This window comes from Ipomoea nil, unplaced genomic scaffold (genome assembly GCF_001879475.1).
Source record: "Ipomoea nil cultivar Tokyo-kokei standard unplaced genomic scaffold, Asagao_1.1 scaffold3195, whole genome shotgun sequence".
Classification (NCBI taxonomy): Eukaryota; Viridiplantae; Streptophyta; class Magnoliopsida; order Solanales; family Convolvulaceae; genus Ipomoea; species Ipomoea nil.
This window is the reverse complement of record NW_017619623.1, coordinates 4277411-4295601: the sequence shown is the minus strand read 5'-3', so window position 1 is coordinate 4295601 and position 18191 is coordinate 4277411. Positions and strand designations below refer to the sequence as shown.

General features: G+C 38.4%; 1 protein-coding gene and 1 long non-coding RNA gene across 4 annotated transcripts; one reads left to right on the top strand and one right to left on the bottom strand.

The window, feature by feature from the left end:
* Positions 1–5837: 5837 nt before the first annotated feature.
* LOC109168213 lies at positions 5838–7713 on the bottom strand. Of its 3 annotated transcripts, XR_002052030.1 has the most exons (5): positions 7481–7712; positions 6814–6900; positions 6585–6699; positions 6204–6302; positions 5838–6102 (listed from the first exon to the last, which is right to left on the bottom strand). It is a non-coding gene; the product is annotated as an uncharacterized LOC109168213 (long non-coding RNA). The 3 variants fall into 3 exon arrangements; XR_002052029.1 differs by having other exon boundaries at positions 6204–6308; positions 6585–6900; positions 7481–7713; XR_002052028.1 differs by having other exon boundaries at positions 6585–6900.
* A 1847-nt stretch (positions 7714–9560) lies between these two features.
* LOC109168318 (sugar transporter ERD6-like 16) lies at positions 9561–14025 on the top strand. Its single transcript, XM_019317333.1, has 16 exons — positions 9561–9847; positions 10057–10119; positions 10224–10313; positions 10400–10459; positions 10607–10672; positions 10775–10840; positions 10936–11011; positions 11097–11161; positions 11478–11651; positions 11744–11828; positions 11926–11972; positions 12063–12125; positions 12237–12296; positions 12431–12484; positions 12579–12638; positions 13475–14025. The coding sequence occupies exons 1-16, from the start codon at positions 9647–9649 to the stop codon at positions 13709–13711; spliced, it is 1467 nt and encodes a 488-aa protein (XP_019172878.1). The 5' UTR covers positions 9561–9646; the 3' UTR covers positions 13712–14025.
* Positions 14026–18191: the final 4166 nt, after the last annotated feature.

Genomic DNA, 18191 nt, shown 5'->3' with positions numbered 1-18191 from the left:
AAGCGTGCTTCACCTCCTCAGGCTCAAACGGACGAAGCAGATCATCATTTTGCTCTCGTGTGACACGTGGTGTGAGGGTTTCCATGTGAAACACACCGGCCCCACCACTGGACTGAAATATCTGTGAATAATAATTCGTGACCAGCGAAACAAGGCTATCTCCCTCCTTCCATGTCCCATTCTCATCCTTGAGCTTCATAACAAAATTCTTCCTCTTCCGGTGCGTGGCATATTGATGGAAGAACTTTGTATTTCGTTCAGCACCCTGCAGCCAGTGCTGTTTGGCCCTTTGTTTCCAAAAAGTCTCCTCCTGCGACAGGATGGAACATAACTGACCATCCAGCTGTCTAAACTGCCCCAACGAGACTGGATCCATACGACCCCTCAAAGCATTCATATCCCGCCTTATAGAATCAATCCTGGAACCAAACTTATGAAAGTGGTCCCCTCCCCATTTCTTCAAACCCTGACCACACGTCCACAATCTTTCCTGCAACCCCATACCCTGTGTGCTCAACCATTGATTCTCCACCACCCCCCTGCAGCCCTCATCCTCCAGCCACGCATTTTCAAAACGAAAACTACGCGGCCTCCGTGTAGTACCTGAGCCATAAATATCCAAAAAAAAAGGGTCGTATGATCCAACATCAGAGTCTGCATATTGTATAGCCTGGCTCTATTATGCATCTCCAACCAAGCTGCATCCCCCACCGCCCTATCCAACCGTTCTTCTACCCAATTCGGTGTCCCCTTACTCCATTCCCAGGTGAAAGGGTACCCGATCATGGGAATAGTCGTCAAACCACAATCAATTAGGGCCTCCCCAAAACCCTCCAATAAACCAGTCGAATGTGGCCGTCTACCCCTCTTCTCAGATTGATAAAGGAGATCGTTAAAATCCCCTATCGCCACCCAAGGAAGATCAGATGCATCCTTAAGTGATCGTAGAAAATCCCACGACTCCCTTCTCCTCGTACTTTGAGCAAAACCATAATAGCAAGTGAGCCTCCAATGATGCCGATTCGGTAACGACACCACTAGATCAATATGATTTTGCGAATACTTGAGCAAACGTGCACTGTTATTCTTTGCCCATAAGAACCCCATACCACCCTTCTGTCTCTGACTGTCCCCACCAAAACCACACTCAAAACCAATCCTCACCCGGAGCCTCTCCACATGACTCTTACCCACCATCGTCTCCATCAAGAACACAAAATCCGGCTTCCTTTTGGACACCAGGTCCACAATCTCTCGAACTGTCCGTGGATTGCCCAAGCCACGGTAGTTCCAACTCATAATACTCATTGGGAAGGGCGGGCCTGATCAACAGGTCCCGCCAAAATAGAAGAATCAGTATCAACCAACATCACTCCCTCCTCCACCACCACATCACCCGCAACCTCCCTCTCCACACCCCTCCTTCTTTTGGGGTCCACCCGAACTCCCTCTTCCCCTTCCCCCCCAACACCACCCCTATAAACCACCGAGGGCGATCCGCCCCAAGTACCCGTAGCACCCCCCACCCTCAACACACCATGATGGCCCTCCTCCGGCGTAACAATACCCTCACCCCCCGTACGGTTCCCATGCATGCATGAAACCCGAACAGCCCCCCCCTTCCCCACGTCCAAGCCCTAACTCACGATGCCTCTGCTCCCCTTTTTGCAACCAACTTTCCCCTACCGCCTTTGCCGGTGAGTTACCCCCCGCCTTCAAACTTGCATTGAATGGATACTGCTCGGGTTTCAGACCAGACACACGAGCATCAAGACAAAATTTATTCGTATGCCCTAACTTTCCACAAAAATAACAGAACATATGCAAACGCTCGTAACGAAAATTCACCCATGTCCACGTATTATCTCGCAAAATCATCTTCATTCGTCTTTTTAGCGGTGCCGTTACCTCAACCGTGACTTTAACTCTGTAGAATTTAGTCCACGGCCTCACAAAGTTTCTTTCATCCAAACGGACAAAAAGCCCTAGATAATCACCCACCTTCTCCAAAACCTTATCCGTACGGTATCTGACCGGCAAGTCGTGTACCTGTATCCAATAATCTATCGTGTTCAAAGTTACCTGAGTTGGATGCTTGCCAGGACGCAATGGCTGACATACCAAGGTGGCATTCTCAAACGCCCAAGGTCCATTCTCCAACACATAAGCCATGTCCGTATCATGATAGAAAGTGAAAAGATATAGATTCGGTTGCACCTCGGCTACTTGTATCCCCATCAATGGCCTCCACACAGACGCCATAACCTGCCTCATCACATCAAATTTAACATTACGATCGGTCAGAAAACGGCCTACCAACTGCCAATACTGCTGCGTAAAACCCTCGGCTTCCACCGTGCCAGCCTCCTCCTCAAACCAGACACCGGTTTCCTCGTCGTCGAGCGTGATCTCCGCACAACCCTGTGTTAAGCCTTGAACATCCATTCTGCACTGTTCGTGACTAAACCTGCGCCCCCGTACTATGGCAGAAGCAGGAATTGTTTCGGCAAAACAAAACAATATTGCGAAACGGTGTAACACTGTTCCAGGAAAAAACGCCAAGCAAGAACAACAAAGAATCCACAGCGTAGCAGCACTGTTTCCGGAAAACGCCAAACAAGAAACAACAAAAATCACTGACACAGATGCGACAAAACCTTGGGGATCGATGTCTAACCAATCTCCAGCAAAGCAATATGATTAATCAGTGCACAATCATTCACCGTTGTAGAGGGATAGCCGATTGTGTAAGGAAACACATCCCTAGAAATCAGGGAGAGAGATGGAAAACCCTAGAAATCAGGGAGAGAGATGTATTATACTTTCACTTATAAATAATCATACTATTTATACTATTTCCTCACTCGGCTTCCCATTGACCAGCACCCTGTACCTGACTGTCCGTACACATAACATAATTAGTCTGACCCATTTGTCATCAAACCCTAGCCCCAGTAACATACGCTCCACAAAAGACCACTCCATCCGGTCATAGGCCTTGGCCATATCCAATTTGAGAGCTGCCCACCCTACCTGCCCTAACTGATTCCTTTGTAGATAATGGCCAACCTCAGACGCAATAATAATATTGTCCGAAATAAGCCTGCCTGGCAAAAAAGCACTCTACGACTCCGAAATAATATTATCAAGCAGTGGTTTCATACGATTAGCAATCATCTTGGCCATTACTTTATAAACCACATTGCACAAAGCAATAGGCCTGAGATCCGCAACAAACTCAGGGGCTGCCTTCTTAGGGATTAAAACAATATTTGCATCATTCAACTCTAGGGGAAAGGATGATTGAGATAAACAATTAAGCACAAAATCAGTAACATCCTTACCAACGAGATCCCAGAATGCCTGGTAGAAGCCCGGGTTCATGCCATCAGGTCCTGGCGATTTATCCTTTCCCATAGAAAACAAAGCGTGCTTCACCTCCTCAGGCTCAAACGGACGAAGCAGATCATCATTTTGCTCTCGTGTGACACGTGGTGTGAGGGTTTCCACGTGAAACACACCGGCCCCACCACTGGACTGAAATATCTGTGAATAATAATTCGTGACCAGCGAAACAAGGCTATCTCCCTCCTTCCATGTCCCATTCTCATCCTTGAGCTTCATAACAAAATTCTTCCTCTTCCGGTGCGTGGCATATTGATGGAAGAACTTTGTATTTCGTTCAGCACCCTGCAGCCAGTGCTGTTTGGCCCTTTGTTTCCAGAAAGTCTCCTCCTGCGACAGGATGGAACATAACTGACCATCCAGCTGTCTAAACTGCCCCAACGAGACTGGATCCATACGACCCCTCAAAGCATTCATATCCCGCCTTATAGAATCAATCCTGGAACCAAACTTATGAAAGTGGTCCCCTCCCCATTTCTTCAAACCCTGACCACACGTCCACAATCTTTCCTGCAACCCCATACCCTGTGTGCTCAACCATTGATTCTCCACCACCCCCCTGCAGCCCTCATCCTCCAGCCACGCATTTTCAAACGAAAACTACGCGGCCTCCGTGTAGTACCTGAGCCATAAATATCCAAAAAAAGGGTCGTATGATCCGACATCAGAGTCTGAATATTGTATAGCCTGGCTCAATTATGCATCTCCAACCAAGCTGCATCCCCCACCGCCCTATCCAACCGTTCTTCTACCCAATTCGGTGTCTCCTTACTTCGTTCCCAAGTGAAAGGGTTCCCGATCATGGGAATAGTCGTCAAACCACAATCAATTAGGGCCTCCCCAAAACCCTCCAATAAACCAGTCGGATGTGGCCGTCTACCCCTCTTCTCATATTGATAAAGGAGATCGTTAAAATCCCCTATCGCCACCCAAGGAAGATCAGATGCATCCTTAAGTGATCGCAGAAAATCCCACGACTCCCTTCTCCTCGTGCTTTGAGCAAAACCATAATAGCAAGTGAACCTCCAATGATGCCGATTCGGTAACGACACCACTAGATCAATATGATTTTGCGAATACTTGAGCAAACGTGCACTGTTATTCTTTGCCCATAAGAACCCCATACCACCCTTCTATCTCTGACTGTCCACACCAAAACCACCCTCAAAATCAATCCTCACCCGGAGCCTCTCCACATGACTCCTATCCACCATCGTCTCCATCAAGAACACAAAATCCGGCTTCCTTTTGGTCACCAGGTCCACAATCTCTCGAACTGTCCCTGGATTGCCCAAGCCACGACAGTTCCAACTCAGAATACTCATTGGGAAGGGCGGGCCTGATCAACAGGTCCCGCCAAAACAGAAGAATCAGTATCAACGAACATCACTCCCTCCTCCACCACCACATCACCCGCAACCTCCTTCTCCACACCCCTCCTTCTTTTTGGGTCCACCCGAACTCCCTCTTCCCCTTCCCCCCCCCCCCCCCCCCCCAACACCACCCCTATAAACCACCGAGGGCGATCCGCCCCAAGTACCCGTAGCACCCCCCCACCCTCAACACACCATGATGGCCCTCCTCCGGCGTAACAATACCCCAGCCCCCCGTACGGTTCCCATGCATGCATGAAACCCGAACAGCCCCCCCTTCCCCACGTCCAAGCCCTAACTCACGATGCCTCTGCTCCCCTTTTTTTTTTTTTTCTATTTATACAATATATAAAAACAAAATTCTGAAATTTTAACTTCCCCCCCAATTCCTAAAAAATCTCTCTTCCCAATAAAATATATTGATTCCTACTTTCCCATTCGTACAATAATTCTGTGTTAAAATTCTATTCTAATTTTATAAACTAGTGTAATACAATTCCTTATTGTCATCTATCTATACTATATATAAAAACAAAATCCTTAAATTTTAACTTCCCGCCCAATTCCTAAAAAATCTCCACTGCTGGAAATCTCGCGTTTTCACGGAAAACGCGATATATTGGTCGGAAACGACGTTTCCGTCCAACATACCGACCAAATTGAACGTTCGGAAAAACGCTTGTCGGAACTTTCGTCCAATTCTACTTTTTGGTCGGAAATTCCATCCAACATATAAAAATTGGACGGAAATTCTGGCGAGTGACCCACCATTTTTAAAATGTGGGAATTTCCGTCCAACTACATGTGTTGGTCGGAAATTCCGACCAATGTTGGAGGAAAACTCACATATTATATTTTGTTATTTTCCTTCCAACTGTTGGTAGGAAAATCCTAAATCATATAAAATGTTTTATTATTTTTATATTACCATAATTTTATTTATACCTGTTGTAAATAAATTATATGTCATCAACAAATTAATGGACACTAAATTTCAAATTGAAAATATATTTAAACCTCAAAATTATTTACAACAAAAATTATGGTCATGTTCATAAAAAAAAAGTCATGAAAATATATACTACTTAATTGATACTACTTAAGTATGAAAATATATACTACTAAATTGATACTACTTAAGTATGCTTGCTGCATCCAAATAAGCTTTCAAATCCGGCACTACTTCAACTACTTCAATGGCTTTGATCAACACAACCTTCTTCTTCAATGACTTTGATCAAGTGTAGACCTTCACCAAACTTACAAGTCCTTTCTCTCTTGCAACTGCAAATGATCCAGTAGCAACAAAATCATCACAAGCAACCTGAGATAAAACATTTCATCAATTAAATTTGAAATGCATCACCATCCATCAAAAGCACCCGTACATGTTAGGATATTCATGTTCTGACCAAAACTAATCACCTTTCAAACTCATGGCATCCTTGAGGGAACTGTTTTACCTTCAAGCAAGTAGTAAGAGGGACTTTTAATGGTACCAAATCTAACCATTAGGGAGAGGAACTGCAACTTGAAAAAAATAGTATAATTTAGTTCAGAATGTCTCTATTATGTAGAGTAGAGCATCTCTTATGCGTTTCGGTGAGTTCATCTCAGACAGGCAATTGTGTTGTTAATTCTTCACGCATTTAAATTATGCCATACTTAGTAGCTTCTTGTTATCTGGTGTTATTATGCTTGATATCACCTATGGGGACATGAAGTGTGTGCTTATTATACAAAAAGTCCCTTTTTATTACTTCATTTCCTAAAGAAAAGATGAAGAATAAGTCTTTGGATACATACCTGAACAGAGGCTTTTCCTTCATCCGAGATAGTAACCAAGTTTTATATGAATACCTTCAAACCAAAATGGAGACTACATGTACGCAAAAATTCCATCCACCACATCGCCCTTATACTGTCATGTCAAGAAACACCCAATATTGAAGGTAAGAAAGCTACACAAAAGGAGAATGTTTTGCCAGAATATATTGTTCAAAATTAAAAGCTTTCAATGAAAATCTAAAGCAACCAATGTAAACGTTGTCTTTCCCTCATTTTTCTCCCATGAATTCTTCTCTTGAATCCTCACTCCATACTTCCTTCTCTTTTCCCTTCACTGTCAAAACAAACAACCCAATACTCAAAATCCAAGAATGACCCATTAAAGTGTGTAAGCATAAACACTCATCTCTGAGTTAATTAACATAAATTGGGCAAACATACGGTTTGTACGAACAAGTAATAGCTACTGTCTTGTATCACATTCTAGAAGTAAAGGCATTCAAGCATGTTCAAAGAGTGGTGCAAAGAAAGGTTCTCATTAAAATGCTACTTGTAATTACTCTATTTTTTACCATCGGAACCAACTGAAACAAATTTAGGTCTATTTTAAATTATTAAGACACATACAGTCACAATCACTCCAAAACTCAACTGGGCACATTGTCATGGAAAATCCCTTACTGTTTCTCAAAAACATTAATCAAAACAAGATTGAACAATAATGATAGTAAAAGCAGTAGACAGATTTAACCGGCACAGCAGCGACCATTCTCAGTTTGTCCACATCTCCTCCATTCTCAGCGTAGATTTGAGTTGCCAGCGTAGATCCGAAACAAGACTCTCCGAAAAAGTGCTCCTTTCGTACAGATCTAAAGAATAAAGGAGGAGAGTTGAAAAATAAAAAATAAACTTACCTCTCAGTTGCGGTTTCCTGAGAAGAGAAGAGGAAGGGCAGGGCGTAATCCTTCGCGATGTTGAGCAGAGCCCGCAAGATCCGCCGCTAAATTGAACACGCGCGCGATCTGAGGAGCCACCGGCGGTCTACTGAGCTTGGACGGTGGAAGCAGTCGTGGCTGCCGACTTGTAGGTGATGGCATCCACTTACGGGAGGGGAAGTCTTCAACTTAGAAAAAGAAGAGAAAGGCTAAAATATTAAATTTTATTTAAATTTTCGTCCAACATTGTTCTTGGACGGAAAATTAAAATACTTACCCTTTTTAATTTCTACCTATCAGTCAATTTGATTTACCAACCAACACTATAAGTTGGACAGAATTTCCTTCCAACACGGGATGTTGGACGGAATTTCCGTCCAACTTTCCGTCCGCCCATCTCTAACGATAGAAAATTGAAATTTTTATTAAAATACCGACCAATATTCGGTTGGACGGAAATGTTGGTCGGAAACAGCGAGATTTCCAGCAGTGCTCTCTTCCCAATAAAATATATTGATTTCTACTTTCCCATTCGTACAATAATTCTGTGTTAAAATTCTATTCTAATATTATAAAATAGTGTAATACAATTCCTATTGTCATCTATACTATATATATAAAAACAAAATCCTGAAATTTTAACTTCCCGCCCAATTCCTAAGAAATCTCTCTTCCCAATAAAATATATTGATTTATACAATAATTATGGGTTAAAATTCTATTCTAATATTATAAAATTGTGTAATACTATTCCTATTCTATCTATACTATATATCAGTGTTGCAAAAATCGGGCCGCTGACCGTGGCGAGGAAGGTCGGAATCGGCCTCCTCCGCGGCCGCCTCGCCAGCTGAATCGGCGATTAATTTTTTTTTTTTTTTTTTTAAGTTGTAAAGTGTCAAAAGTTCGGCAAGGCATAACTTTTGACTCGGTTGTCTGTTTTGGACAAATGTTTTTTTAAAATCGCGTATTTTTTTGAGATCTATCCACCGCAAATTGTCGTAGGCGGTTTGGACCACCAATTTCTAAAAAATGCTTTATTAAATAGTTTATAAGAAAAAACTATGATAACCTTATGTTTTATTAATGAATTTTTAAATTTTTTAACTAAAAAATTGTCCCGTGCATTATTTAATAATCTCTCTTTATAATTGGTCAAATTATTTAATTATGGTAAATTTAGGAATAATTAATGATCGTAATATAAATCCTAGAAGAATATAGAATTGGAGAGTATTTAATTATTGTTATATTATTATTGTGACTCACGGAATACAATACAAAAATATTTAATTATGGTTATATTATTATTGTGCCTCACGACCATTATATACTAACATAACTACTTGAAAAGAAACTAATAATAATAATAATGTAATAATAATAATATAAGTGGTAAAAATAATATCTAAAAGTAATTAAGTGTTAATAATAATAGTAAGAATATTAACGTAAGAATTATAACATAGAATAAATCGTAATAATTAATAACTATAGTCTAAGATTAAATTTAGAATTATCAAGAAAAATAAGCAACCTCTGGTTAAATTAACTCTTAAATAATTATATATTGATTTAAATATTCTTAATATATTACAACAATTTCATTCCGCGCATCGCACGGATGAAAATACTAAGTACTAATAAAAGTTAAATATTCCACTTAATATTTAAAATTAATTTATATTTTGATATATTATAATTTAAAATATCTAAACTAATAATTACGAGTTTATAATTGGGAGGGAAAATAAGCGTTCCTTTTAACATAAGAAAGATAACAAATCCGTATCCTATATAAATGAGCACACAAAAACTTGAGCTTTATTTTGTCCAGTAGTACAGTTTGGATAGTATTGGAACACCAACGAAGAATCAAATCCAAGTTGCATATGAAAATACAAATGGGGTGATACGATCACACGTCAGAGACAGCTTCAATGCTACTTAATAATCTTATCTTATTCGGAGTTTACAGCTTGCTTTCTCCAAAATACTTATTTTAGTATGCAATCATTATTAGTCATATATACTAGCTTAAATAATAAATATCTTCCGCTCTTGGATCACCTTCTCAGATCCATGCATATAAATACCGGCCTCCATCTCAAACACAAACGCCACGCCACGCCGGGTTCATAGACAATGGCGGCCGATCAGTGTAAGGATATCGAAAAGGGTATGGTGAAAGGGGCTGGGGATGAACTACTGGAGGAGCCTTTCCTTCAAGATTATTCAAAGGCTATTGTGGATTCTGAGGATGAAGAAGAGAGTAATGGGTCGGTTTTTATGGTGGTTTTCAGTACCTGTGTGGCTGTCTGTGGCTCTTTTGAATTCGGATCTTGTGTGAGTACACTACTTTTAAGTTGTTTTTATTTCTCTTATTTTAGTTCCAGGAAGCATGCATGAGCTACCGACTTTAATTTGAACTGGAAAAACTGAACATATTAAAGGGGATTATTATTAAACTATTTGGACCTTCAAACTAATTTCTCATAATGAGAAAATAAAATAAAGTGGGAAATCTTGTTTAGCTTTAAGTTTGCTTTTTGCAGGTGGGATACTCAGCACCTACACAGTCTTCCATAAGGAATGACTTGGATTTATCAATTGCCCAGGTTTGTACTTTTTCGTTCTTGTAATTTCCTCATCTTTTAATTACATTGTAGTATAATAATGATAAGTTTTTTTTTTTTTTTTTTTTTTTTGGGTAATTTTGCAGTTTTCCACGTTTGGTTCTATTATAACCATTGGAGCAATGATTGGTGCCATTGCAAGTGGAAGAATTGCAGACCTAGTTGGTAGGAAAGGGGTATGTGAAATTTAAAATTTTCTGCAATAAATTAATAAATTAATAATTAATTAAATAAATTGGTCTTGTTTATGTTACACATACAGGCAATGAGGCTGTCTGCTGTGCTCTGTATTGCTGGCTGGCTTGCAATTTATTACGCCATGGTATGGGAGTTCCGCCTCTTTTACGAATTAAAATTTTATCTATTTCATGCAATTATTTCTAATCAATTATTGACTGATTTTTATCATTACTTTATTTCTAATTAATGTTTAAGTACTAATACACAATCCTTCTCCCCTTAACTAAAGGGATCTTGGTCCATTGATATGGGAAGGTTCTCCACTGGATTTGGCATAGGAATATTCTCTTATGTGGTAACTATTTTAAATATATTAAAACAATGTTTCCAGAAATTGAAAACTCAAGATTATTATGAGCTCTTCGTTCAGAGTAATAATGTTTAATCTTTGCCACAGGTTCCAGTATTTATAGCTGAAATTGCGCCTAAGAATCTTCGCGGCGGACTGACAACAATTAATCAGGTAAAAATAGCTTAATAATAAAATTATGATCCCTAAATATCCACTAAATACATTCGTAAGTTGTTAAATTCTTGAATTGGTGTTTGGATCTGCAGCTTATGATTGTCTGTGGCTCATCAGTTGCATTTCTACTTGGGACTGTTATGACATGGAGACATTTAGCTCTAACTGGTGAGGATTTTTACAAGAATTTAAATTTACAAAGAAATTAAAATACACAACTGATTGATGAGTATTCTTAATTTTAATTTTGTAGGAATCCTTCCATGTGTTTTATTGCTTGTTGGTCTGTTCTTCATCCCGGACTCACCTAGATGGCTGGTAAGTGTTGTTTAACATGCACTGCAGTTTGTTCTTGATGGATCTCAGCGTTGCACTATGCTTACACCTGTGGTGTAAGTCAAGTACGCCTAACCACGGAGTTCTTTAGTTATTTGGTTGTCATATCAATGTTAAAAACAATTTGTGATAAATAGGTAGACATTAACTATTTAATCACATCCCTCCTCCATGGTAAACCACAGGGCCATATCTCGAATCGAGCAGAGGCTGAACTTGGCCCACCCGGCCAATGCCCAATAGTTCTTGATCATGAAAATATTGATCAAACAATTGAGTAATTATTTGGTGATTTCAGGCAAAAGTTGGGCGTGAGAAAGATTTTGATGTAGCACTGCGTAAACTTCGTGGGAAAAATGCAGATGTTACTAAAGAAGCTGCAGAAATCCAGGCATATGTTGATACTCTGCAGAGTTTACCCAAAGCTAGAATCCTAGACTTGTTTGACTCCAAATACATTCGTGCTGTTATTGTAAGCACTCTTCTATTATCCATTTGGTTTCCTTGATTACTCTCTTCCTGATGAAGTGAGTGTAATTGAATTCTTGAACCGCATGCATTCAGATTGGTGTTGGACTAATGGTGTTCCAGCAATTTATCGGGATAAATGGTATTGGTTTCTACGCTAGCGAAACCTTTTCAGCAGCAGGTAATTGATCAGTTCAGATTTGCAACATTTTCTGTTAGTGTAGCCTTGAAGATAGATAGTATGTAGTGTTACTAACTTGTATGGATGAAAACTGCAGGACTTTCCAATGGAAATATTGGGACTATTGCCTATGCTATTATTCAGGTTTGTCAGAATTGAAATTCAAAGTTGTCAACAAAACTCAGTGATTAAGGAAGATTTTCATGCTTGAATTAAAGTTGTTTCAACATACAGGTCCCTATTACTGTGGGTGGGGCAATGTTGATGGACAGATCAGGAAGAAGACCACTTCTTATGGTAATTCAATTTACATACTTTCTCCTGGTCATGCCTAGCTCATGACAGTAAAGTTTAGTTTTTGGGTTATTCTGAAAACATATATATATTTTGTACGTGTGTATTTTTAAGGTGTCAGCAACAGGAACATTCATTGGCTGCTTTCTAACTGGAGCTTCTTTCTATCTAAAGGTATAGAACCCAGATAAACTGTACTGTCACAAATTAATTAAATAAAACCAACCCATGCATGCATGGCTATTATAATAAAATGTAATCTCGGTTCGGTTCAAAACTCCATGTTGTTTGATAATTTTCTGAATCAGGGTCAAAGTCTGTGGCTTAATCTGGTTCCAGTGTTGGCTGTATCTGGAGTACTGGTATTTCCTCTGATCTAAACCAGAGCCCCATTCAAATAGACTTAATTGTCTGGAGAGTCAATCTAAAATCTTTCATTTCATTGTGAACTAATAGATATATATAGCAGCATTCTCAATTGGAATGGGAGCAGTACCTTGGGTTATAATGTCAGAGGTATTTCATACTTACATTTCTCTCTCGCTGCGGCCTGGCCTGTTAATTAGTTAACTAACACACACTAAGGGGGCGTTTGGTTCGGGTTATCTAAGATAACCAAGGTTATATTTGGTTGGTTATATAAGATTCTTATGTTTGGTTGGAGTTATGCAACATTCCCATGGAATAAAATTTACCCTCCACATCATCTTTTTCTCTCTTTTGAAGGGAATGTGATTCCCTTAGAATTCTTAGGTATTAAAAGATTCCCTTGGCATTTTACTAACTTTGCCCTTCACTTTCCATCACATTGCTTTGTTTTTTTACCGAAAAATTAAAAAAAAAATAAAAAAATCAAAATTAACCTTTCGGTTAAAGCAAGCAAGCTAAGTTCACTTTGCTTAACATGAAAAATCAACTTTGTGGAAGCCACATTTGAATTTGTAGAAATTAAAGAATCTGTATGTATGAAGCCACGAGTCAACTTTTCGGATGAAGGAATGAAAATTAATTAATTAATTAATTATATATATATATATATATATATATATATATATATATATATATATATATATATATATATATATATATCAAATTTTGCATGGTTACATGCATTGGAATATTGAAATGCATTAAAATATATTGAGGGTATTAAAGTAAAATAATCATTATAACATAAATAACAATACTTCAACCAAACATGTTTATATTATATATCTCAGTTTTTACCAAACACAGGAATCTAACATTCCGAGTAATCTAACATTCCCAGCAATCCAACATTCCCTAAGGTAATCTGACATTCCGTGAACCAAACGGCCCCTAAAGGTTTTGAATAATATACGTCGTTTCAGATATTCCCAATTCATGTAAAGGGTGCTGCAGGAAGCTTGGTTGTTCTGGTGAACTGGGTAGGTGCATGGGCAGTGTCATACACCTTCAACTTCATGATGGAATGGAGCTCCACTGCCACATTCATGTTCTACGCCATGTTTTGCTCCCTCACAGTCCTGTTTGTGGCCAAGGTTGTGCCAGAAACCAAGGGGAAAACCCTGGAGGAAATCCAGGCAATCATCAACTCCTCAACTTGAATTTTGAAGTAGCTAGCTAGCTATCTAGTTAGAATCAAGCTACCCTCTACGTTGTTCACCCAACTGCACTAGGATCATCTATTTAAAATGGATGGATTCAAGATTTGTTGAATTGACAAGACTTCACACCCCAAATAGCAGAATAGTGATGTTATGTCAGCTTAATTAGTTGAACTGTTGCATCATATCAGTTTCTTTGTAGCTAAATAGCCATATATAGTGTAATATATTCAAATTATTTAATTATTCTTCTACTCCATTTCTCGGACTTTATACATTTGATTCCATTAATGCGGCAGACAGACAGATTAACTTAATTTTTACTATAATTCAATTTTTAATGTTAAAGAGACCAAAAAAAAAAAAAAGAAAAAAGATAACTAGTCATGCAAAGATGAAGTCTAACTTAGGTGGAGTGGCATGCGGAGGTCTAACAATCGTTATACCCTGCACCAATTTGCACATAGCACTGTGCGCCCCGCGCCTCCTAAAACGACGTCGTTTTGTTAAGTTGTGTGGGGAGTCGACACTACTCTATACGTGTATTATGTATATAATTATGTACATTATGTTATACAATTATGTATATTTTGGTATAAAATTATGTACATTATTTTATACAATTATGTATATTTTTTATACAATTATGTATATTCGAACACGCGATTTTTTTAATAGTTAAACGGTTATGTATATTCTATTATACAATTATTATGTACATTCTGATATACAATTATGTACATTTTAGTATACAATTATGTACATTTTTAAAACATGAAATTTTTTTTTTAACAAGTTAACAGCAAACACGGATAGAAAAAGCGAAATTTTCAATTTTTTTAAAAAAAATATAATACAAAACGACGTCATTTTGTACCAACAATGTGCGCCAACTGTGCACGATATAAATTGCCGTGGTCTAGAACTTTGCCTCGGTATCCTTATTTGAAATTGAGGTTTTTGGCTCATCTGTTTAGCTCAACATGTTCCTTAAACCATGAAGCATGGTAGATTAAGACTTTGTTTATCCTTGCAATACTCCCAAACTTTAATTTTGAAGTTGAACATATTGTCATATCATCGTCCTATTTATTGAGCATATAACCATTAATGTGCAATCCAACTACTAGCTTAGGCCTTAGGCTTTTAGTTGAGATGGAGCACATGCTTCAATTCTATTTATAATTTTAAGATAAAAAAAGATGTGTTATTTCCTTTGCAATTAAAAAAAAAAAAAAATATATATATATATATATATATATATATATATATATATAGATTTTGGATCCGGTGAGATCACCCTAATTAGGTGAGATCATGAGATTCGATCTTGATCATTCCTTTTTTTTTTTTTAAACGGTTAAGATTTGTGAGTTCTTTTGTTTAATTGTCACTTATATGTAATGTATTTAGGGATAGTGGAGTAATTTCCACGTGCATTAATAACTTACCGTATCAATATTTTTATCTTAATTTTCTTTCCTTGTGCGTTTCTTTTATCTTTTGTTTCGAGAATAGCATCTGAACGCCATTCTTCTCGCTAATATCGCATTCCAGCAGCTCGCAGCTAGATTCTCCATGGCTGGCTGTCTAGCTCCTCTATAAGCGGTCAAAACATCGAAAAAGTAATGCTTTCGGTGGTGATGAAGGTATTTTTTCGTACTCCATTGTTGTTCACTTCTTATTTTTCTTTTGTGGTCGATGGCATTAGGGTGCGCCGGTGGTGGCCGATGGCATTAAGGTTTTGTGTGGTGTCGTTGGGTTTGGGGGTGACGTTGGTGGGTGAGTATATGTTCGGGAGTGGGTGCACCGGTGGTGGTCGTTGGCAATTTGGTTTTTATGGATTCCGGCGAGGGTGGCGGCGTCCTGCGTGGGTGGTTTATTTCTATGTGGAGCGAGCTTTCTTCTGAGTTTATTGCCAAATCTGCCATTCTATAGTGTTTTTGTTTAGCATAGGAGTTTGCTTCCAATTTTTTGTACCTTTCATTATTGCTTAGAAACTGAATGTAAACTCTACTGCATGGCTGTTTTGAAATGAAAAATCCTTTATGGGATATCTGTTAACCTTATAATAGAGTATAGGTTTTGGCATCATCAAAAAGGGGGAAATTGTTAGGAACATATGTACTTAGATTTTGATGATACCAATGTAATTTAGACTGTAGACCCCTAACTTTTGATTCGTTTCTTTTGCCACTTTCGTCTTAGACGAAAGGTGCCATAACTCACCTTGTATTTCGTGTTAAGCTAGACAAACACACGAAACTGAGTTATGATATTTTAGTTAGGTCTACAAGGACAAAAGAAGATTGAAAGATTGAAGAAAAGCTACACCAGTCAGAGAATCCATCTCTCGGTTATGCAGCAAATGGAGAAGTACTCCTCATTGCTGCCAATTCAGACGAAAGATAAAGTCAATATTTCGTGAAGAGACTTTTAGTCTACAATCAGACTGCCAAGACAATTCCTCTTTTCAGAATTCAAGAAGAATGTTGTCTAAGTCTCAGCTGGGAAATCGTTCTAGGCATAAGTTGTCCTAAGAACAAGGTGCACATCAACCAAGATGCATTAAATGCCTTGTACCTCTTTACAAAGCTAGAAGATAAAAACTTGCAGAAGTTCTTGCCACCAACGACTACATGGTACAACCGCAATAAATGCAGCATTAAATGCAACAAGCCCTCCGGGCAATACCCACTGGCCCATCGGTTTGAAATATCATCTCCCTCCAACGGATAGATATTTCTTCTCCTATAAATACCCATCTTCTCCAATGAAGAAGATGCTGGTTTTTCACTCAACTGATTATATTCACACAAAAATCTCCTTATACAAAGTTCACTCTTCTAAGCTTTTGAAAACAAGTGATTCAAGGTGTGAAGTTTCAAAAAGAGCCATCAGATTTCATCTTCACAACCTTGAAGAAGTCTTGCATTTTCTACACGTTGATCATCCATCATTCAACCAGCTAGTCAAGACTTCAACCCGTTGGAGAATCGCGCAAATCTTTTCATCCAACCTTCAACTCTGAAGAAGACGTTGATAGAGGCGGAGTAAACTCTAGGAGTTGAAAAACCTTCCAAGTAGCTTTCCGTCTTAGTGATCAAGGAAGCTAGCTTGAAGTAGTTTGTACTAGGAGATTAGTGCAAACCCTTTCACAAGTTGTGGAAGAAGAGTGGAGTAGGCACAGTTAGCCGAACCACTATAAAAATCTCTCGTCTCTCTCTCTCTCTCTTTTTACATATCGCTTTACTTTCGTGCATTGCATATTATTTGAACCTCTAACCGAGAGTTTCTTAAGCGTAAAATAGTGCAAAGATACACTAAAATCTACTTAACAAATCCGCTGCGTAATAACCCCGAAAGGAGTTATTTCTGTAAGAATCGAATTGAGTCTATTCACCCCCCCCCCACCCCCCCCCCCCCTCTAGACTCTCCTTTCGACCCTACCGGGACCAACAATATATATATATATATATATATATATATATATATATATATATATATATATATATATATATATATATATATATATATATAGAATCGCGCAAATCTTTTCATCCAACCTTCAACTCTGAAGAAGACGTTGATAGAGGCGGAGTAAACTCTAGGAGTTGAAAAACCTTCCAAGTAGCTTCCCGTCTTAGTGATCAAGGAAGCTAGCTTGAAGTAGTTTGTACTAGGAGATTAGTGCAAACCCTTTCACAAGTTGTGGAAGAAGAGTGGAGTAGGCACAGTTAGCCGAACCACTATAAAAATCTCTCATCTCTCTTTTTACATATCGCTTTACTTTCGTGCATTGCATATTATTTGAACCTCTAACCGAGAGTTTCTTAAGCGTAAAACAGTGCAAAGATACACTAAAATCTACTTAACAAATTCGCTGCATAATAACCCCGAAAGGAGTTATTTCTGTAAGAATCGAATTGAGTCTATTCACCCTCCCCCTCCCTCTAGACTCTCCTTTCGACCCTACCGGGACCAACAATATATATATATATATATATATATATATATATATATATATATATATATATATATATATATATATATCTTCTATTATAATAAAACAGAATCTAAACAAAATATAAAATATTATATCAAAATTATTCTTTAATATCACATTTAAGAATATATTCAATACATGGAATGGAAGATGAGTATATGACGGTTGAAGACTAAACATTAATTTTAAAATGAATGCTTCTATAAACCTAAAACACTATAAATAAGTCTTCACCCTTCACAATTCATGAAACAAGTTCATGTATATGGGGAGGAGAAAGGTTGAAATGATATGACGAACTAGGCTATGGCAACAGTGCTTATGTGTCTGGAGTTAAAAATTAAAGTAGGAAAAGACTTAGAATTGAAAACATAAGATTGCACTTTTACAGGGAGCTGTGATGAATCTGTGACGATGACCTATGCTGCAAATTGGGGCTGCAAATTTGGTAATGCTCTGAACCCTTTCACTTTT